The sequence below is a fragment of the Poromitra crassiceps genome, assembly GCF_964638095.1.
Source record: "Poromitra crassiceps genome assembly, chromosome: 1".
NCBI lineage: Eukaryota > Metazoa > Chordata > Actinopteri > Beryciformes > Melamphaidae > Poromitra > Poromitra crassiceps.
In genome coordinates, this window is record NC_139623.1 from 124,635,115 (window position 1) to 124,658,995 (window position 23,881).

Genomic DNA, 23,881 nt, shown 5'->3' on the forward strand with positions numbered 1-23,881 from the left:
GAGAGCGCGCAGAAAGGAACAGATTTGGCACCAAAAACACACACACAGCTCTCCATACACTCTCCACAACACGAGATCTCTGTCCAACACTTTTCTCCACTCCATAACGCACAAGTCTCACTGCGAAGTTGCCGATGCATTCCGACGCACTTTTAATGAGTCCATATTTTCGGCATGTGATTCTCAGCGGGGCTACAATTCTCTGCTCTGAAGTCACGTTTAATCACTCGAGTTTCTGTGAGATCCCAAGTCCTCCGAGATGACAATCTTCAGCGTAATCTTCAAGTGTGTGGTTGCGTCTGAACGGTGCGCTCCAAGATTGAAGAGTTTTATAATCTTCAAGGATTTGAAAATCTTTAGGTGTGGGGGAGACATTAGCGACTTTGTCTGACATGGGAATGTAAGCCAGGGAATGACGATGGCTGAGTAGCATTATCACAGCTAAGTCATCAATGCTAACTAAGTTAGCATTAATGTTAGTGGAGTTTTAGCTCTGGTATTAGCATCAATGCTAGCGAGAGATTTATCTCTCTTAAAACCACATTTCCAGAGATGGCAGTGGCAACAGAATACACACAGGCTTATAAACTCCTCAAAAAAAGTTCAGAAACGTTAATTCGGTTGATTATTTCTCCCCTTTAATAATACCAATTGGTATTGTATTGTATATCGTTGGAAAGCCTGATTAGTCACCTTTACAACGAGGTACAACTTGTAAGTGCATTCGTGGAATGAGCAACACAGCTAAACGTGTGGGTAGCACCCCAAAAAAATGTGCCAAAATCCCCTGCAATATTCTTCTGTTGGTATTCATTCTTGTTTTGAGCTTCAAGTGCTGCCAGTCACAGGTGTGTGACTGCCACCTGATTGGCACCTAATTTGCGGTGCCAAGGTACCAAGCTGTTGTGGCTCGTATGGATCTTCCACACGCTACTGAGGTCCCTGACAGTGTCAAATGAATAAAGTGTAAAAATGGCCAATATGTGTTGTTTTTTCCTTATTACTGTGGGAGAGTGCAATCATCAGTGAATACCAACAGAACAATATTGCAGGGGATTTTGGCACATTTTTTTGGGTGCTACCCACACGTTTAGCTGTGTTGCTCATTCCACGAATGCACGATCCTTACAAGTTGTACCTCGTTGTAAAGGTGACTAATCAGGCTTTCCAACCATATAAAATACAATACCCTAGGTATTATTAAAGGGGAGAAATAATCGACCGAAATAACGTTTCCGAACTTTTTTTTTAGGAGTTTACAAGGGTCTTAGCTACATGTGTATGAGGGGGAATTGTGTTCACGACATGTACAACTAACGTTACTTGCTGGTCTGTCTAACCAGAGAGATATGAGGATGAGTGCAAGCCACACTCTAGCCCGGATAGGAGGGAGCGCTTGTAATTTACACTAGCGCACGCTGAAACTGGCATGAGCAGGCGGAGTTTTTTCTTTCATTTCCTCCTCCATAAAAATGAACGGTTTTACCGGTAGGCTTGTTATGTAATCAGTGTCTGCTCAACCACCGTGTAAGACCGGTAACACCTACTACCGCGGCAAGCCTACCACGTAACCAAACTTTTCTCAAAGTTTCACGCAAATCCATTCATAATGTTTGGAGTTATCTTGCTAATAGACAAATGGACCTGGGCAAAAACATAACCCCCGTCCAACTCTGTTGGCAGAGGTAATAATCTCACTACTAGGGATATATCGTATCGGCCGATATTAGCCTTGTTGTCTGCAATCGGCCTATCGGCAAAAACGGTGGCGTCCAGTTGCAGTTGGGTCACATCTGCCTGTCTACCACTCGCACACCTACAGTATAAGTAGTTCTGAACAATGTATTCTCATTGAGTAGATAGTTGTATAACAGGCTAAAAAGGCTTTAGAAACAGTTGTGTTTCCACACAAGAATCTTTGTCATGTGAAAAAAGGTTATATTAAAAGTGGTTTGTTTCATATTTAAGAAGGTGTGGTAACCCTGAACTTCACATGAGCAGTGTGTGATAGGACTGTTTTGCTTGTGCTCCTCCAGTGCATCTCTGTACCTAGTGAAAGTCCTAAGAGGAGCTCCACCTGCTGAGACCAAAGAGGACCAGACAGCAGACACACCTGGACCAGAAGACGTACGTTTCCACACACTCATTGTACTCTCACCAATTTTTTTTAATTAAAGGGATAGTTTGGGTTGACTTGGGGTTGTATGAGGTACTTATGGATAGTCAGTGTGTTACCTACAGTAGGTGGTTGTATGAAGTACTTATGGATAGTCAGTGTATTACCTACAGTAGATGGTTGTATGAGGTAATTATGGATAGTCAGTGTATTACCTACAGTAGATGGTTGTATGAGGTACTTATGGATAGTCAGTGTATTACCTACAGTAGGTGGTTGTATGAAGTACTTATTGATAGTCAGTGTGTTACCTACAGTAGATGGTTGTATGAGGTACTTATGGATAGTCAGTGTATTACCTACAGTAGATGGTTGTATGAAGTACTTATGGATAGTCAGTGTGTTACCTACAGTAGATGGTTGTATGAGGTACTTATGGATAGTCAGTGTATTACCTACAGTAGATGGTTGTATGAGGTACTTATGGATAGTCAGTGTATTACCTACAGTAGGTGGTTGTATGAAGTACTTATTGATAGTCAGTGTGTTACCTACAGTAGATGGTTGTATGAGGTACTTATGGATAGTCAGTGTATTACCTACAGTAGATGGTTGTATGAAGTACTTATGGATAGTCAGTGTGTTACCTACAGTAGATGGTTGTATGAGGTACTTATGGATAGTCAGTGTATTACCTACAGTAGATGGTTGTATGAGGTACTTATGGATAGTCAGTGTATTACCTACAGTAGATGGTTGTATGAAGTACTTATGGATAGTCAGTGTGTTACCTACAGTAGATGGTTGTATGAAGTACTTATGGATAGTCAGTGTATTACCTACAGTAGATGGTTGTGTGAGGTACTTATGGATAGTCAGTGTGTTACCTACAGTAGATGGTTGTATGAAGTACTTATGGATAGTCAGTGTATTACCTACAGTAGATGGTTGTATGAGGTACTTATGGATAGTCAGTGTATTACCTACAGTAGATGGTTGTATGAAGTACTTATGGATAGTCAGTGTATTACCTACAGTAGATGGTTGTATGAGGTAATTATGGATAGTCAGTGTATTACCTACAGTAGATGGTTGTATGAGGTACTTATGGATAGTCAGTGTATTACCTACAGTAGGTGGTTGTATGAGGTACTTATGGATAGTCAGTGTATTACCTACAGTAGGTGGTTGTATGAGGTACTTATGGATAGTCAGTGTATTACCTACAGTAGATGGTTGTATGAGGTAATTATGGATAGTCAGTGTATTACCTACAGTAGATGGTTGTATGAGGTACTTATGGATAGTCAGTGTATTACCTACAGTAGGTGGTTGTATGAGGTACTTATGGATAGTCAGTGTATTACCTACAGTAGATGGTTGTATGAAGTACTTATGGATAGTCAGTGTGTTACCTACAGTAGATGGTTGTATGAGGTACTTATGGATAGTCAGTGTATTACCTACAGTAGATGGTTGTATGAGGTACTTATGGATAGTCAGTGTATTACCTACAGTAGATGGTTGTATGAAGTACTTATGGATAGTCAGTGTATTACCTACAGTAGATGGTTGTATGAAGTACTTATGGATAGTCAGTGTATTACCTACAGTAGATGGTTGTATGAGGTACTTATGGATAGTCAGTGTATTACCTACAGTAGGTGGTTGTATGAGGTACTTATGGATAGTCAGTGTATTACCTACAGTAGGTGGTTGTATGAGGTACTTATGGATAGTCAGTGTATTACCTACAGTAGATGGTTGTATGAGGTAATTATGGATAGTCAGTGTATTACCTACAGTAGATGGTTGTATGAGGTACTTATGGATAGTCAGTGTATTACCTACAGTAGATGGTTGTATGAAGTACTTATGGATAGTCAGTGTATTACCTACACTAGATGGTTGTATGAGGTACTTATGGATAGTCAGTGTGTTACCAACAGTAGGTGGTTGTATGAAGTACTTATGGATAGTCAGTGTATTACCTACAGTAGATGGTTGTATGAAGTACTTATGGATAGTCAGTGTGTTACCTACAGTAGATGGTTGTCTGAGGTATGGATTGTCAATCAGGAGTGTAGTGCTGTGGGAGCGCACGGGAGTGCCGCTGAGTACACTCGTGGTGAGTACACGAGTGACAACATGTACATAGAGCTTTTTGGCGCTGTTAGAATGTGTGTGTTTTTGGTGACTTGAACGGCTGTACCGTTTACGCCAATTCATTTGCCAATCTAACTAACTGAACAGCTGTACCTCACAGCATACTGTACCTCACATACTGCGCGGAGAGTGACGACAAAGGCATTGTTGATCTTGTTTATGTATGGGCGATATGGCAAATAGGCGAATCTCCCAAAAAGTTGGCCTATCCCTTTAATTGTTAATGATTCATTCTGATGTGTAAGCATGACTGAAAACAAATTTGCATTCGAGGACTTAGGAGACTTGTATATGTGAACATCTCTGTGAATTATTAGCCGGTAATTTTGAAATAATTTGGCCGTGAAAAGCGCTTGAAATCTATCATTAAATATTTTGTTTGAGTTAAAGGTGCATTCAGCAATGTTTTTGTGTTAAAAATCACTGAAATAGTGTTTGGTCAGTGACTTGGAACCCCCCACCCCCCGGCTGTCCTCTATCTCTCTCCTGTGGTCCTGCAGGCAGGGCGGATGTATCTCCACAAGCGTAAGTCGGAGAGACTCGGACTCATGGATGGCGGCGTTGGATTTGGGGTGAAAAAATACATAGATTCCTTCATCAGCATCGCGATCTGACCTTCCGTTTCCCAGAAAATGTCAACATTTCTCTGATTGGATAACAATTTGGCGTCGACCTCCCACTGTCCAATCAGAGATATGTTGACATTTTCTGGGAAACGGAAGGTCAGATCGCGATGCCTGTAAAGGACTATACTGTATGTATTTTTTCCCTGAGTCTCTATAGTGCCTTTTAAACATGAAGTCTGGATCATGTCAGGCGAGAGAGAGCAGGATATTTTCAGGTTTTACCTTTTTAAACATGACGGGTCTTTGTTTAGAAACAACTGGATATGAGCCGTTTTTTCTGCCAGTTGGCCGGGGGGGGGGTGGCGGTAGCATGTATCGATAACAAGAAATGTGATAGGAAACAGCTTTAGCGAATTTGTAACCAAACTCCATTAAAAAACATGCCGTTTTAACAGAGGGTCCATTCCTGGCATTGTGCCAAAAATGAGGCAGTCAAAATAGTGGTCGCACCGTCGTCAATCACTGTGGGTGATTTATTTTACAAGTGGCATTCAAGTCATATCTGACTAGTTTTAAATTTATTTCTCCCCACAAAAGTTAGGCTAGGCCTAGCCTATATGTCTCGATATAGGCTATCAGTCAGTCAGCTCCTATCCTCTCCGCAGTGTGGACGCACAGTCACACAACACTGCCTGCCTCAAATGGCTGCTTCACACGTTAGCGACAAATCTGGAGACTTCAAAAACATGCCGTTTTAACGGAGTCCATTCCGACAACGAGGGGTGGCAATGTGCCAAAGATGATTGATTTGATTGATTGATCACTAGGCCTATGTCTCCCTTCTTCTGACATGGATCAGCAGCGCAGCAGTAAGCTGTCTCCTCCCCTCGGTGTGATGCACAGACCTGCCTGCCTGCATAGCCGAAGCGCGTTGGGATCCCTAGCTCTACCAAACAATTCAAAGCCGTTTGCAGCACTTGAGGAAACCGTGAGTTTGCTCGTTTAATTAGTTGATATAAGCGATTGCCCGAATGATTCATTAATTAATAAACTAGTGAACGTGAACGTGAAGTGAAGTGAGTCACGAAGAGCCACACCCGCCCACTCAGACGGATCTGCGGATAATGACCTGCCACTGTTTAACAGCAGCTGCGCTTGCGTGGAAGCGGATCTTACACCGGCGGCCGAGGTGAATAAGATACGGACTCGCGGGAGTGCGCGTAGGCCGGCTAATTGTTGTTTAACATGCAGGCCAACCGGCTAGGAGCAGGTTATAATACGGATTCCACTGCATGTTAAGAAGTGGCTTATGAGTTACGGTTGCGGAGATACGTCTGCCCTGCATGCAGGTCTACAGGAGAGAGATAGAGAACAGCGGGGGGTTGGGGCTTCCAAGTTACTGACCAAACACTCTATTTCAGTGATTGCTGTCAGAATATAGAGCCATTTAACACTTATTTTAACACAAAGACATTGCTGAATGCAGCTTTAACAATCGGTTGGTAACGATGATGTGATGTGAAGTGATGAATGATTTTTGATCATTGTAATCTTTACCAAGTACCACACAGACAGAAGCACAAAACATTGTAACATTTAAGAAGGAAAGTTGTGTGTTGTGGAGCGGAAGCTTGAGCCAGGCTGTTTGTTGTCCAGTTGTCGTTCATGGGAAACGTGGACGTGGATCGAGTCTCCACCATCTTCAAAGAGGCTCTGTGCTCCTTCATGAGTCGGAGGAAGAGCCCTCTGACCGCGCAGATGTTCAGCGACTTGTTCACCAGATTCCCTGTAAGTACAAGCATGCTCAATATTCACAACTATGTCCAGCTTATCCAGCAGTTTAACTTTTACATTCAAACTGGTTAGTTTGACAGTAAATCTATTTAGTTGCACCACAGAAATCTGGCTAAAACATTTTTTTTTTTGGTTTGTCAAATTAGCACTTTTTAACTAAATTTTGACTGATACAACAGGCCACAGATTTCAGTGTGGTGATGCACACATGAAAGATCCTCCCGATCATGACTCTTCTCGTTCCTGGAGGCACACTGGTGGAATGAGCTCCCCCCTTTGGTCAGAACGGCCGAGTCGCTGCCAATCTTTCGGCGGAGACTAAAAACTCACCTTTTCAGGCTACACCTGGGCCCTTCTTGAACTAACATATAAAAAAGAACTAATGTTTCTTATTCCTTCTCAAACTACTTACTAAAGCGCAAATCACGCGAAATCGCCGGCGCTGACTGTGCCGAGGGGGTCGCCGCAGCTGGGCGTCCTATCGGCGCAGCTCGGCGGAGGGGGCGTGCAGCTCCTCGAAAATGTGACTCCGCGGCGTCAACGCGGACGTGACGTGACCAGCACGAGAGCTGTGATTGGCCGTTGCCTTGGGCCGCGCACATATCCGCTGAAGTACTTGTTGTGAGGAATGAGGAAATGCCATTCCCTCATTTAACAGTGCTTGTCCCTCATCTAGCAAAGCCTTCTGCAGGCTCACCGGAATGAGTTTTGAAATAGAGGGACAATAAAATGCCCCCCCCCCCACCGACATGATTGCAACTTCTTGGTAAACGACACGATAACGTCATATGTAACGGACATAAGTGTACGACAAGCCACCTAGTGTTTTGGACTTGTACGGCAGCCAATGTGCCGAGTTACGTTTGAGTATTCGCAGTCTCGCTGTCGCTGCTAGTCGGCGGCAAGCCTCCAAGTCGAGGGTGCGTAGAACCCTGTCAGCGCCTTTATGCTACATGTTACTTATTCCTTCTCAAACTACTTTCTACATGATGCTATTCTAGTCCATCAAAATGTCTTAGCTGTCATTGATTGTGTTGCATAGTTGTTTTCTGTACTGTTGACAAAATGTGATATTGTAAGTGGCTTTGGACAAAAGCGTCTGACTGCTAAATGACATCATGTAATGTCATGTAAAAAAAGATTCATGCACTATGATCTATATGTAATATGATCTATATGTAATATGATCTATATGTAATATGATCTATATGTAATATGATCTATATGTAATATGATCTATATGTAATATGATCTATATGTAATATGATCTATATGTAATATGATGTATATGTAATATGATCTATATGTAATATGATCTATATGTAATATGATCTATATGTAATATGATCTATATGTAATATGATGTATATGTAATATGATCTATATGTAATATGATCTATATGTAATATGATCTATATGTAATATGATCTATATGTAATATGATCTATATGTAATATGATCTATATGTAATATGATCTATATGTAATATGATCTATATGTAATATGATCTATATGTAATATGATCTATATGTAATATGATCTATATGTAATATGATCTATATGTAATATGATCTATATGTAATATGATCTATATGTAATATGATCTATATGTACTATGATCTATATGTAATATGATCTATATGTAATATGATCTATATGTAATATGATCTATATGTAATATGATCTATATGTACTATGATCTATATGTAATATGATCTATATGTAATATGATCTATATGTAATATGATCTATATGTAATATGATCTATATGTACTATGATCTATATGTAATATGATCTATATGTACTATGATCTATATGTAATATGATCTATATGTACTATGATCTATATGTAATATGATCTATATGTAATATGATCTATATGTAATATGATCTATATGTAATATGATCTATATGTAATATGATCTATATGTAATATGATCTATATGTACTATGATCTATATGTAATATGATCTATATGTACTATGATCTATATGTAATATGATCTATATGTAATATGATCTATATGTAATATGATCTATATGTAATATGATCTATATGTACTATGATCTATATGTACTATGATCTATATGTACTATGATCTATATGTAATATGATCTATATGTAATATGATCTATATGTACTATGATCTATATGTAATATGATCTATATGTACTATGATCTATATGTAATATGATCTATATGTAATATGATCTATATGTAATATGATCTATATGTACTATGATCTATATGTACTATGATCTATATGTACTATGATCTATATGTAATATGATCTATATGTAATATGATCTATATGTAATATGATCTATATGTAATATGATCTATATGTACTATGATCTATATGTAATATGATCTATATGTACTATGATCTATATGTACTATGATCTATATGTACTATGATCTATATGTAATATGATCTATATGTAATATGATCTATATGTAATATGATCTATATGTACTATGATCTATATGTAATATGATCTATATGTAATATGATCTATATGTAATATGATCTATATGTAATATGATCTATATGTACTATGATCTATATGTAATATGATCTATATGTACTATGATCTATATGTAATATGATCTATATGTACTATGATCTATATGTAATATGATCTATATGTAATATGATCTATATGCACTATGATCTATATGTAATATGATCTATATGTAATATGATCTATATGTAATATGATCTATATGTAATATGATCTATATGTACTATGATCTATATGTACTATGATCTATATGTAATATGATCTATATGTAATATGATCTATATGTAATATGATCTATATGTAATATGATCTATATGTAATATGATCTATATGTAATATGATCTATATGTAATATGATCTATATGTAATATGATCTATATGTAATATGATCTATATGTACTATGATCTATATGTAATATGATCTATATGTAATATGATCTATATGTAATATGATCTATATGTACTATGATCTATATGTAATATGATCTATATGTAATATGATCTATATGTAATATGATCTATATGTAAAGACCAGACAAAAACTTGAGACTGATACTTGAATTAGTTTTATGATGTTAAAAGGAAAGGAAATTCACCCCACATTGAAAACTGCACACATTGCATTACGTCCCAGACTTCTATCAAGTTATTGAATTGAATGGTTAATCAAGATCCAAAAAGGGTATAAAGTGTCCATCACATTTCTCTAAACAACTTGTGGAGCATAAGTGTTTTGTAGTCCAAGTGTTGTTGTACTGAGTCCACATGGCCTGGATTTACCTCATGTTACACTATTCCAGCGTATTCTAACTTTTAGTTGTGTGGCATTAAAGGGAAACAAGGACTTGGGTTGATTCTGTGTCTAGCTGTTCCTTTAAAGTTGTACTAGATTGTGATTTGTACTGTGATTTGGTTGAGCAGCTTTGCAGTGGAGTGAGCTGTCTTGTCTTGTGTTGATCTCCAGGTTCTGTGTGTTCACTTGGTGGATACAGCAGTGCCGCACATCACAGATGGCGTGAGAGAACACCAACAGGTAAATATACATGTTGCGTTCCATTTGCACTGGGAACTAGGAATATCCCAGTTGAATGACGTCACACACCCGCGTTGACCGCATTGCAGTAAAGCAGTCGGAAAACCAGCTCTAGCCATTGTTAGCAATACCGGTTCATAACAACCGCATTTCGTGGATACAAACACCATAGCAAGATGTTCATTGTCCACAGATAGAAGTTAGACAGTACTGTGTGTACACCTGATTTATTGAGACACAAATAAGACAAGTGATAATAAACAGTGTATTGTACAGCTTCCACTACTGTTAATGTGGGAGCTGCCATCTTGGATTTTGAGGATGGGTTTTGTGAGGTTCTCCCGAGTTTCGGAGTAGGAAATCCGAGTTCACGTGACGTCACAGGGGGTGGGAACACCCCCTGTGACGTCTGTGAACTACTGTAGGAAATTGCAAGTTGCCAGTGCAAATGGAATGCGGAGATACTCCTGCTTGCTATTGTATAGTCTGTCAATCCAAATCCTTTGCAGTGTGAATGTTAGATCAGCCCCAAGATGCACAACCTCTGTTGTCTTTAACTGTCAAAGACACTCAACACTTAGCTTCACGCTTTGATGACATTGAAAGCATCACTCATCTATCGATCATCTATCTGAGAGATTCACCGTTTTGCCATCTTCCTGTTAGTAGGATGAGAAGATAGATGCCCTTCTCTTCTCTGTGGGTGCAGTAGAGAAATAGCAGGCTACAGTGTAGTGGCACTGGCCACCATCGTGCAGCACCTGGCTAACCGAGGGGCAAACCGACGAGACACGCTAGAAATGAGCGCTGTCAGTTCAGCGGGCAAGGATGCAAGGGACGCTAGAAAGGAGCGCGCTGAATTTCTAGTACTGTCCATTTCTAAAAGACTTTCCTGGAAAGAACTGCAAAACTATAAACTATTCATTAGAAAAATAATAGGCAGAGGTCAATTGTCAGAATGAATTATTCATACAATAGTATATAGTTATAATTTTCTATAACTACTACATCATTTCATGGTTCTGTCTTGGAAACTACTAACTACCAAGAACTCTTTCTCTATTTTCCTTATAATTAGTACATAATTCCATGGTTTTTCACAGGAATTATATCCTAAGAACGTGACACTTCCTCTCTAGGATATTATTAGGAAATTTCAGGTACTGAAAATAAATTGTTACCGCATCATCTGTAAAACAGGTCTAACCAAGGAGAATGGCCCTTTATTATTAGCTATTTTTGTTCATTTTTTCCACTGTACACCAAACACTGTTGACGACACATTTCCGTGTGTGTGTGTGTGTGTGTGCGCGCGCGCGCGTGTGTGTGCGTGTGTGTGTGTGTGTGTGTGTGTGTGTGTGTGTGTGTGTGCGCGCGCATGTGTGTGTGTGTGCGTGCAGAACCAGGCATGTGTGTTGGTGTTGCGAGCGCTGCAGAGCAGGGAGGTGCAGCAGTTGTTGTCTGGCACAAAGTGGGTGGAGCTCTGTCAGAAGGTCGTAGCTCAGCTGGTGGTGGTAAGTCAACAAATCCCTCCACATCATACCAAACCAAACAGTCCACCAATCACTGTCTTGATTATGTTCTTAATTTTTGTTTAGAATTTGATGTATTTACACACACAATACAAATGTGTATTTTATATTATTTTAGGATTTGACAGTTTTGTTGACGACAGAGTGGCCGAATAATGCCACTATTATATTTGACCGATATGAAATGATTTGGACAATTTTCTTGCCCAGAAGATTGCAAGTGCTCACTGTCCCCTAGAAGCGTTAGAAACAGCATTTAGAGACCATGGGTCACTGAAACTTGTGAAGCCTGCTTGGCAAATATCACAATATTTCCAGAATTTCACTGTAGATTTTTCTTTTCTTTGGGGGGGTTGGCGGGTGTCATTCTTTGGACAGTTCTGCACAATCTCCCCTGCTGCCGACCCTTATTTCACTGCTTACTGTACATGATTGGTATCCCCCCAGACCATGCATACTTGTGTGGAATGTGGTCAAAATGTCTCATGAACGTTTCAGGTTCAGGCTTGTCATAGACAGCTAGTGTAATAGTCATCAATCATTCCAAACTGTCAGACACTGACTGGACCAGATCTCATTAGTAATAAAAGGCTGATAATAAAAAGAGCAAGCGGATACAGCAGTCTAACCTGAGCATCTGCCTTCTCTCAGAGTCTCTCTCAGCTACAGGCTGGTCAGAGTGAAAGCAAGGTGGTCCAGGAAAAGGTGGTCAAAGCCCTGGAGGTCTGTCAGTTCCTGGTCAAGCACGTGCACCAGCGGGTAAGTGGGCTGGGAGTTTCAAGGAAGGCTTTGCCCATTTTCAACCCACTTTGTATCATTACAATGTCAGTAATATATACAGATGAACGGTGTTTACTTTATCTCCATGTTTCCTGCGCCGAGAAATCCCTGTTCGTCTGCTTGCAGAAACTCCGCCCCCGCCAGCTGGTATGGGTCATTAACGCTCGTTAAGGCTCTCAATGCGATTCTCTGTGGATTCGCACAAAAAATAAAAATCAACAATCTGTAGTTGGAACAGCCGCCCTCGAGCAGAACATCTGTTCACTTCCGTTTCCAAATTATGCATTTTATGTCGTTTGGAGACGGAAGTGCCTGGAATGAACTGCAGAGCTCTCGCCGCAAGGAAACATGAGGGGACGGTAAACACTGTTCGTCTGCTTATACTACAGACATTTTAATGATACAGAGCAGGTTGAAAAGTGGCAAAGCCTTCCGTTAAGGATGAAAGTATGTAGGGGAGCTGGATGGAGGCATGATGTTGATGTGGCTGACCGTGGTTTCTGTACTTTGTAGAAGTTGACGGTGGATCTCGAGCCCCTTCGGAAGGTGCTGCAGTCCTTGGCCAACGTCCTGACTTTCAGGAAGACTGGGCAGCTGGAGGACACATACTGGGCTGTAGTGAAACACTTTGGAGTCAAGTGAGTTATTACAACGTCCAAATTATCTTTAATTATTGTGCTAGCCTTCGACCGGGAACCTTCCGATTCCCAGGCGACAGCTCTACCTCCTGAGCTAATGCCACCGATAAATACGAATTTTCAGGAAATTAAGGCCCTTAAAAAGTCTTAAAAAGTCTTAACTGCCATTTGAGAGGTATTACATTTTTTAGCTATTGTACTCGTAAAAAAAACGGTTAATCGATTATCAAAATAGTTGCCAATTAAATTTTCTGTGCGGAGTTTGCATATTCTCCCCGTGCTCCCCTGGGGTTTTTCCTCCAGATAGGAACCTAAAAAATAAAATTAAAATTGATTGACTAATCGATTAATCGTCACAGCTCTAGCCCGTTAACCTTGCTTGCAAGATGGATAACCTCGCGAGATCAAAAGAGATTCTCTCGACGTAATCCATCTTGTCATGCACAGGCAGTTAAGATGATTGGCCGAACCATGGCCGGCTCGACGAATCAGCGGCAGCCTTAGGCGGGCTTCTTAGGCTCGTCTGGGCAAGTAGTGGGTACATGGTCTTTGTAGTTCTTTTCACTCGTCAACATGGCTGCCACCGCGGAAGTGACCGGCAGTTGAATGTAACGTTCCCAATTCTATGTATTAAATACTAAAAAACAACCCTCAACATTTGGGAAGGCTAAGCCACACAACTAGTTTGTTATAATCTAACGTCATGCTGTGAAGGCGACTTTATGACGATGAGGACGGTGAGGACTCAATCAATGATAGACTACCGGTCGCAAACGTGATTCAGAGGCATGGCGATCTGATTGGTTGAAGTTATCACGCACCAGCGGTGATAGACAGATGGGTCATCCAATCACCTGCCAAGTAGCTTGGAAAAAGTGCCCGCCTCCGTCAGCGGGTCGGGTTACTGCATTCCCAGATCGACTGGTTTAGTGAAACGTAACGTGGAGCTAAACCGTCCATCTGGCAGCGTCAGGTTACTAGACCGTACCCCAAAGCCTCCATGGTGACCTTGTATGTTTTTGTTTTGACAGTAAGCCCAAAGCTGAAAAGATGAAGAAGAGCAGCGAGGAAGCTGAACAGCTACCAATCCCCAAGAAGAAGAAGAAAGGCTTCCTGCCAGAAACAAAGAAGCGCAGCAACCGCAAGAAGCCGAGTCCTTCAGAAGCAGCAGCAGACACCTCCACTGAGACAGCAGGAGGAGAAAAAGGACAAGCCAAGAAGAAGAATAACAAGAGGAAGACAAAGAGGAAACAAGCGGGCGGAGAGACCCCCTCACAACAACCCAGCTCAGCCAAGAAGAGACGGACACAATCTGAGAGCAAGCCAGCCTCCAAGAACAAACAGAAGAGAGAGGGGGGAGGAACTAACTAGACTGGACACTGGTGTGTGTGGCTGGTCGGATGCTTCTTAAAGGCACTAAATGCGATATTCAGCCTACTAGATGCCCGCAAACCACAATTACCCTATATATATATCGAGACAGGCAAGTTATATTGTTGTGAGTAGTGAAGGAAGCCACGCCCCCGCTCAGTGTTATGAAAACAGGCTGCCGTTGTTTCCAAGCCTGCTGCAGCGTCATGTGTGTGATGCCCCCCCCCCCTCGCCGTTTATAAATAGACAGAGAGCGACCCAGCAAGGCTTGACAGATTATGTGTGGATCAAGCCGTCACTGTGATTGGAAAAATCAAGTGGCCGTCGCTGTGAAACGAAGCTTATTCACTGATTGTATCATAGTTTTGGTTCAGTGCGGTCGGTTGGCTGTGCTCTGCATGTCTCCACGGCACAGGCTGGTCTGGCTGCCTAATCTAGACAGCAGACAGCTATTATGCCTTATTAAGCCTTATGCAGCCCCCGCCCACTTGACCCATTTGTATCACAACTTCCTGTTCAAAACACCGGCTGTTTTAACTGCTCAAACTAGTCTGACTCACCTGGTTAAACCTAGTTTGACTCACATTATGAGTCAGACTAGGTTTATGAGTCACAGGAAGTGTAAATACAATCGGAAGTTCCGATTGTATTTACACTTCCTGTTAGTCTCTCAAGCCAGACGGTCTCTTCTGAATAAGGTGAATAGGAGAGCGATGCGAGTTCATGGTATCCTGGAAAGCCGTGCCTGTGTGTTTTATAGACTGTGTTTACGTCTGATGTTACAGCTCTAACGCGACATCTAGTGGGCAAAAAGATCTCGCAAGTAGTGCCTTTAAAGGATAAGTTCGCCCAAAAATGAAAATTCAGTCATTATCTACGGGTGGGTGAAGTTTTTAGTCCACAAAGCAGCACTAGAGCTTCACAGAAAAACAGCATTGTAGCATTATACAACACAACTGAAGTAAATAGGGACTAATTTTCAAATGTACAAAAATAGATCAAATAAAATGGCCAAAATGGCTGGTTTGGCGTACTCGAAGTCTCAGAAAGCCCAGAGATGTCAAGTTGACTTGAAATGACGCCAATTATAAAATGTTTTTAGCTGAAATCTTCACTGTAGTCACTTACTTCCAAGTCGTGAAGTGGGTGCACGTGCTCAAAGACGCGTATGTCCACCAGCATGGGGTGAGTAGATAATGAATGGATTTTCATTTTTTTGGGTGAGCTGTTCCTTTAATTGGAGACAAACATGCTTTTGTTAATTTCCTTTGTTTTGGTTGTTTTCATGTAAAAGTTTGTAACTGTCCACGGAGTTCACTTAGCTGCTATGTACTGGTAGTCACAGCTCTGACCCTGTATGTTTCAATTATTTGTTTAAATTCAATTATGAGTTCTTTCCATATTATGAAAAGCTGAGATCTCTGGAAAGGAAATTCACTTTTTTGTTTTTCTTACCTGTGACCGCTTCTGATTAGCACCATAGTAATCTATTGCAATAAATTCCTTTCTCTTCCTGGAAATCCATTACAATTTATTTTCCAATATGCTAGAACAGAGGTCCCCCACCTTTTCTGCACCACAGACTTTTTTTTTTTTAAGACTATTTTAATACTGACAATATTGGGCGGGCTACACAGCGCATCTTTCTTGGATATTAAAACAGTGCATATTTTCCTCGCATGAACTCACCAATATCACTGTGTAGTGTGAACTCACCAATATCACTGTAGTGTGAACTCACCAACATCACTGTGTAGTGTGAACTCATCAATATCACTGTGTAGTGTGAACTCACCAACATCACTGTGTAGTGTGAACTCACCAACATCACTGTGTAGTGTGAACTCACCAATATCACTGTGTAGTGTGAACTCATCAACATCACTGTGTAGTGTGAACTCATCAATATCACTGTGTAGTGTGAACTCACCAACATCACTGTGTAGTGTGAACTCACCAATATCACTGTGTAGTGTGAACTCACCAATATCACTGTGTAGTGTGAACTCACCAATATCACTGTGTAGTGTGAACTCACCAATATCACTGTGTAGTTAGTGTGCCCTGGGCTGTCCCACCAATATCACTGTGTAGTGTGAACTCATCAATATCACTGTGTAGTGTGAGCTCACCAACATCACTGTGTAGTGTGAACTCACCAATATCACTGTGTAGTGTGAACTCACCAACATCACTGTGTAGTGTGAACTCACCAATATCACTGTGTAGTGTGAACTCACCAACATCACTGTGTAGTGTGAACTCATCAATATCACTGTGTAGTGTGAACTCACCAATATCACTGTGTAGTGTGAACTCACCAATATCACTGTGTAGTGTGAACTCACCAATATCACTGTGTAGTGTGAACTCACCAATATCACTGTGTAGTGTGAACTCACCAATATCACTGTGTAGTGTGCCCTGGCTGTCCCACTGAGCGGTGATGATGGGAGGGATATGATGATGGAAATGGAAACGTTTAAAATGTCAGTGCTTTTATGGCGAAGTGATATTCAGCCTGGACTTTGATCCAGAATGCCCAGATGTTCTGTCAAACATACTGTAGTGAGGCAGCCTCCCTGCAGGACCTAATCAAGAGACCATGACTCTCACCTAAGAGTGACCAGAGGGGAGACGCTGACCGAGTACTGAAAAGGCAGTCAGTCTGACTGACTGCCTTTTCAGTAGGCTACTCAGCAGGCGCGGACGGCATAATCAGGCACGTCGGGCAAATGCCCGGTGGCCTGGCCTGCAAAAAAAATAAAAACAACTTTTTTTTTTCTTTTCTTTTTTTGGTGCCCGCAGTCAGGCCACTCACTGAACAGCCTGCCAGGCGCTGCCTACTGGTTTACTAGTGGTTTTATTAGTCTGAACTGAAGTAATAATTACACTTCAGGGTTAAAGTGGGTGCATCTCATTGTAAAATTGGACTCGGCCCAAATTGGGCTTCAAACGGCCCAAATCTGGCTTCAAACGGCCCAAATTGGGCTTCAAACGGGCCAAACTTTTCGCCGGCCCGTATCGGCCTGGCCTGCTTGGTATCTAATGCCCGGCCTGAATTATGATCCCAGTCCGCCCCTGGTACTCAGTCAGCGTCTCCCCTCTGGTCACTCTGTCTATGGCTGCGGTGTTGCTGGGGGAGCGTTTCTCTCATAGTACATACGGCTGGTGACTCTCTGGGACGGGAGGGAGACGTTCACAGCTGGTTAGGGCTGCCGACGCTGAAGACGGCTAGAGAGGGGGAAGTTATCCCAGTGTGGCTGTAAGAGGGGAGGTCGGCTGCCTCCTGTACTAGTTAGTCAGGGCTGGGGCTGTAGGAGTGTCAACTGGCCGCTGCTCTCCAGCTGATCCTCAGTAGCGGCACACTGCCGTATGCTGTGTCCACAAACTCCAGAGTCATCACTGACTTTGTCCAGTGGAGTCGGCCGGCGACACAAGCGTACAGTAGACCCCGGGGAGGGTCATCGCCAACCGGGCGAGTTGAGTAGCCTATTTTAACCATTATGTTTTATGTCTGTGTTTGGGTCCTGTCTTTGTTTATTTGTTAGGTTAGGTTTGTTAGGTTTGTTAGGTTTTAGAGAATAAAGTGACTTTTGTATTGCCCTTCGGTTTCCTGTGTGGGATCATTACAGCCTCTTTGACATTGAACCAATTACCGGTTCTCCCCTGGTGGTGGCGGCATTTAGCTGCCTTATATTTAAATGTTCATTACAATACTTTTCAGCCCACGGTCGTATGCCAAGTTGAAAGCTTTCTTTCCTTTCTTTTCTATACAGTCACACCTTCCACTGTCTCTGTGTGATCATCCTTGTTAGGTCAGGTCTCCTGTTATCTCCCCCACCTCTATTGAAGAAACTCTCAGGCGATGTTTTTCGCACTATTTTGGACAGCAGGCCATGACCTGATGACCTCACGTACGTGTATGTGTTGTGGGCGTGACCGGGCTGAGTAAAGGTGCAGGCAGGCAGCACCGCACAGACAGACCATGTCAAGTTCATTGCGCACGGCATCCAGGTAGTGTAGCGGTAAAGTCCCTCTCTACCAATGCGAGGGGCACAGGTTCGCATCCTCGCGTTACCTCCGGCTTCGTCGGGCGTCCATACAGGCACAATTGGCTGGTGTCTGCGGGAGGAAGCCGGTTGGAGGGTATTTGTCCTGGTCGCTGCACTAGCGCCTCTCGTCGGTCGGGGCGCCTGTTCAAAGGGAAGGGAACTGGTTGTTGGAATAGCGTGATCCTCCCACGTGCTATGTCCTACCGGTGAGGCTCCAGCTGTCAGGTGAAAAGCAGCAGCTGGCTACTTGCTCATGTCTCGGAGGAAGCATGGTGCTAGTCTCGGCTCTCCCCAGATCGACAGAGGGTGGAGCAGCAACCAGGGCAGCAGGGGGAATAATTGGTGAAGTACAATTGGGGATAAAATGGGATAAAATAAAATAAATCATTGCGCACAAATAGCCTGTGTTCGTCTATCTCTCTCTCTTTCTCACTTCTCCCCACCGTTTCCTGGCGGCCTGGGAGCAAATGCTTTGCGGACCGGCGCCGGTCCGCAGCCCGCAGGTTGGGAACCACTGCTAGAATAGTCTAAATCAGCTTTAGATCATTAGAAATGGTTCTAAGGACACAAAACAACTAGTAGTCCCATCTGGAAGGAATTTGAATGGAAGGTTAAGATGAGGTTTTTCAGGACTCCTCTCATCACGTCAAAGTTTGGTGGTACCTCAGACAGATGCTGGAGGGGTTGCGGCCTGATAGGAGAGCATTCACACATATTCTGGGACTGCCCAAAGTTAGGGGATTATTGGCAGAACATACAAACAGAAATTGAGAACTGTCTAGGGATTGGATTACCCTTGGAACCATCTTACTATATATTAGGAATAATCCCAGAAGATATGGGAAACAATAACTTGAAACGAATACTTAGAGTCCTTCTGTTAACCGCTAAGAAAATGATCACAATCTCTTGGCTGAGACCGCAGCCCCCCACGATAATACAATGGAAGGAGAAGGTTAAAGATGTTTATCAGATGGAAGAAATAACTGCAAGGTTACAATTAAGGACAGATGCATTCTTGATGAGGTGGTCACCAATTCTTTTGTATTTTGTTTTGCCTAGAGGGTAGTGAACAACACTTGTAGTAGGCTATTAATTTTATTTCTTCTTTTGCTTTAATTTGTCTATTATCTTCTATAATTTTGAACTGACTGTCATGCTGTATGTCTCTTCTCTACATACGAAGAAAAGACAATAACAAACCCGGTCATATGGGAATGGAGACTATGGACATTGAAAAGACAAGATTATATGGACTGCATTTCAATACACCCATACCTGTGATGTAAATGAATGAATAAATGTATAATTGCACTTGAGAATATGAATAAAAATAAGTTCAAAAAAAAAAAAAAAAAAAAAGAAATGGTTCTATAAGTCAGCAATGCAACATTAGCAAGCAAGATCTGTGAAATGTGAAAATCAATCAAATGAACATTAAGTATGTAACATGAAGTTATTCACAACGGCAACCTTTCTATTCTTTGCTCTTGGCGAGTAGCAACTTCAGAAAGGACAAGCCTGGATTTGAACCCACAACCTTCCACATGAAATGGTGATACTTTACCTACATAAGCCAAGCACCTGTTAGAGGTTTACTAAGAAGAAAATAACTATTGGCATAAGTATTGTGACACTGCAGCCTCAATCTGGGAACCCAGAGTCTATTTTTATTGGAAAAAAGACTCTGGGACAGCCCTACTGTTTTTCCCAGCTTCCTGTACAGCCTCTCCTGCCACCGTTACTTCCTTTTCCGCATCTGTGCTCCACTGTGATCCCGTTTGAATTGTGCCACGGGGGTGCCAACGTTAATTTTGTCAATTTAAAACATAACTTTGCATGTCAAGAAAGTCGCAGTTTGTCGTCAAACTGAAACGTAGGGGTTAGTTTCGTATAAAAACGACATAGCTCGTGGAAGCTCGTGGCATGTCGCCGGTCTTCAGCTTTGCCGGTAGAGAAAGTGATGTCACTTAGGCGACAGTGTATGTAGTCTTTCTGATTTATAACTTCTAGTGCAACAGTTTGGCACACTTCTTGTACCCCGTAAATACCCTGTAAGTACAGGGGTGGTAGTACCCTGTAAGTAGCTACAGATCTTGTTACCCTGTAGTTACAGGCTAAATTCACTTCTTATATCCCGTAAATACCCTGTAAGTACAGATCTTGTCACCCTGTAGTTACAGGGTAAGTTCTCTTCTTGTACCCCGTAGTTACCCTGTAAGTACAGATCTTGTTACCCTGTACTTACAGGGTTATTTGCGGGCTGTATTCTAAAGCGTTACCATTTATTTATGTATTTATTTATTTATTTATTCATTTAGGCTGTCTTATGGGGAATTTGGAGATAGAAGATCAAAGACCCTCGCAACGTCTGCTACCATCACGGAGACCTCAGAGGATTACGCATATGAACACCTGTCCTGTCAGGAATAAAATATTAATAAATAATTTAATAATAGCCTACGGACATTTCGAGGAAGTCATGCAATCAGTCTGATCTTATCACAAAGAAGGCTGGCTCTCATTGCCGTAACTAGCTATGAGGACGGGGAGGTCCGGACCTCCCCTAATATTTCAGAGAAAAAAATAAAACAATCCGCATGGAAAAGCATGAAAAACACGGGATCGCTTTTATTTTGAAACGAAAGGCAGGTCAGGCAGGAAGTCATCTGACGCCGCGTCCGCGGTAACTTGATTCCGAGAGAGCAGCAGCATGGTGGTGATGACTGTCTGTCTGCCTGGCGAGATAATTGAAGGTGAGCGAGCTGCGAGACAGTGAGCGAGTGAACGACAGACAGTGAGTGACACTGACAGATTTTTTAGCAACAACCAAGAAAGTAAGTGTCTAGTCTGTCTCTTAAGTAATGTTACCCGTGTGACACGTTGGGATGCTACTGGCTAATCATGCATGATGCCAATTGCCAAGCTCCCGAAGTCAGGTATGCAGGTGGCTATATGCATGGTTTCAGTTTCATGACCCAGTAAGTAACAAAAAGAGGTGGTGTAAAGTTAAAAACAACATAATATATTTTATTTTATTTTTCAATCGTTCCTATCAGGAATAAATAAATGTCCCTCTGTATGTTTTTTTTTATTATCGATGATGACTTTGTGTGTTGTGTACTGCTTGGGTTGTGTACCTGTGTTTGTAGGTGTCATTTTGATATGAATTTGGCTAAAACAGTTTGTGTTTGTTAGTTACAATTATGTTGACAGGAGAGCTGAGCAGGTGGTGACATGAAAGAGAATATACTGAATAATGACATCACAACAGTATAATCCTAATGTTGATTTAAAATGATATATTACTCTAAATATGGCTAAAAAAGGGGGGGGGGGAATCAAAAAAAATTCCGCCTCCCCTTGCTGGACCTCCCCTATTTCGGAACCCTGGTTACGGCCCTGCTGGCTCTGATTACCACGACTGGTTATCATTTATTTAATGGAGACCAGAGGTAGGTTGCCATTGGTCGAGTTCAAACTGCTGATGTGATGATGCAAAAATCCCCCAAAGTTTATCCATGCAAACGCTAGTTTCACAAGTCGCCAAAACAGGATCTGAATGAAGATGTTGTTTTTAAAGCGCAGCTGACTACGGCAGCTGGTTTATCCAAAAATGCGCACTGTTTCCTGCAGTTGTGTCGTATCGAGGTCGGATCACATTCTCACCACAAACGAACCGCACCAGAGTTCGTTTAAAGCGGACCGAGACCACCCTTTCTTGGCGATCTCGGTCCGCTTGTTTTGTCCCCCATCCGAGTGCGATTGCTGTGTTCACACTCCCCCAAACGAACCGCACCAAGGGGGAAAATGCTCTCTGTTTCGGAGCAACTGCTCCAAACGAGATAGGTGTGAATACACCCTTAAGTCACATGGGCCAGAAAGGCACTGCTGCACTGCTCTCTTATCAAACTATTTGCAGCAGCAATTTCAATCTTCCGTATATGCTCCGTTTTCAAGATATCAATCAAAAATGTGGTTGTTTACTAATTAAGGTCTGAATCATCATCATCAGTCAGTATATAAATGGGAGGCTCTGTCTGTTTCTCTGTCCCACTGTGATGTCATAAATCCCACTGTGACATCATCAGTGATGTCATAAATCCCAGTGATGTCATAAAACGGAGTCCACAGCACAAGAATTTCACACGTGATACTTGTACCATGGAGTGACAATAAAAATCTTGAATCTTGAAATCCCACTGACATCATCAGTGATGTCATAAATTCCACTGTGACATAATTAGTGATGTCATAAATCGAGCTGCAGGACGGGCGAGACCACCTAACGGGCGAGCCTAGGAATCGAGCATGCGAGATCTCTAGTATTTCAAAAGCCCCTCCCCCCAGCACCCCCCCGCATCGGCCGCGCAAACGACTAAACCTTTGTGGTACCTCCCAAGCTGCACACAGTTTTAGAAGAAAAGAAAGTTAGTTGGCAGGACACTAAGGAAGCAGACGATGCCACTGAGATTCCAATAAGAAGAGCAATGAGGTCACCCAGCCAAGGAAGAAGGGCAGTTAGCTCAAATTTAAAGGGACATTCCACCGCATACAAATTCGCTCACAAAGTAAAAATATGCTAATAATTTAGCACTGACCTTTTGGGTCTTATATTTGACCTTGTAACTCTGCTCTTTTCTTTGTATCCATTTTATGTAAAGAACTTTGAATTGCCTCTCTGTATGAAATGTGCTATAGAAATAACCTTGGCTTGCCATGCATGTCGGAAGCGAATTTCTGAAACATTGACTTGGGCCTGGAAAAAAGAAGAAGCCGTTGGTATGTTGGTCTGCACGGTTGCATTGGTTCGAAAAATACTATTGACGTGCGAGTAAACTTGGAATATTACCTTTTATGTCCTTGGACAAATGATAGAAACTCCAAAAAGATGGGATATCAAAGCATTTCATCTTTCGTGATGGCATACTTTTACAGTGCACAATAAACATTAGGGGTGGGGGAAAAAATCGATTCACCTAAGTATCGCGATTTTTAATGTCACGATTTTTTGGATCGATCTTTTATTCCAGAATCGATAATCGCAAATTAATTTTTTTTTTTTTTTTTTTTTTTTTTTTTTTTTGGGTGCTTGCAGTCAGGCCACTCACTGAACAGCAGGCCAGGCGCCGCCTACTGGTTTACTAGTGGTTTTATTACTTTATTAGTTAGTCTGAAGTAATAATTACACTTCAGGGTTAAAGTGGGTGCATCTCATTGTAAAATTGGACTTCAAACGGCCCAAATCTGGCTTCAAACGGCCCAAATTTCACGCGCGTTGGCCCATATCAGCCTGGCCTGCTT

At 41.8% G+C, this 23,881-nt stretch overlaps 1 protein-coding gene across 1 annotated transcript in view; it reads left to right on the top strand.

Annotated features, from left to right (window-relative positions):
* The window catches only part of mybbp1a (MYB binding protein (P160) 1a), a gene marked incomplete at its 5' end in the record, with an annotated part of 81,042 nt that extends 65,006 nt beyond the window's left edge, over positions 1-16,036 (top strand). Inside the window, 7 exons of the mRNA XM_083635233.1 lie at positions 2,037-2,127; positions 6,505-6,636; positions 10,133-10,201; positions 11,602-11,715; positions 12,385-12,492; positions 13,027-13,151; positions 14,183-16,036. Of these exons, the coding sequence (XP_083491359.1) occupies positions 2,037-2,127; positions 6,505-6,636; positions 10,133-10,201; positions 11,602-11,715; positions 12,385-12,492; positions 13,027-13,151; positions 14,183-14,522 (979 nt within the window). The 3' untranslated portion in view covers positions 14,523-16,036. The remainder of the gene's footprint in view (positions 1-2,036; positions 2,128-6,504; positions 6,637-10,132; positions 10,202-11,601; positions 11,716-12,384; positions 12,493-13,026; positions 13,152-14,182) is intronic.
* Positions 16,037-23,881: the final 7,845 nt, after the last annotated feature.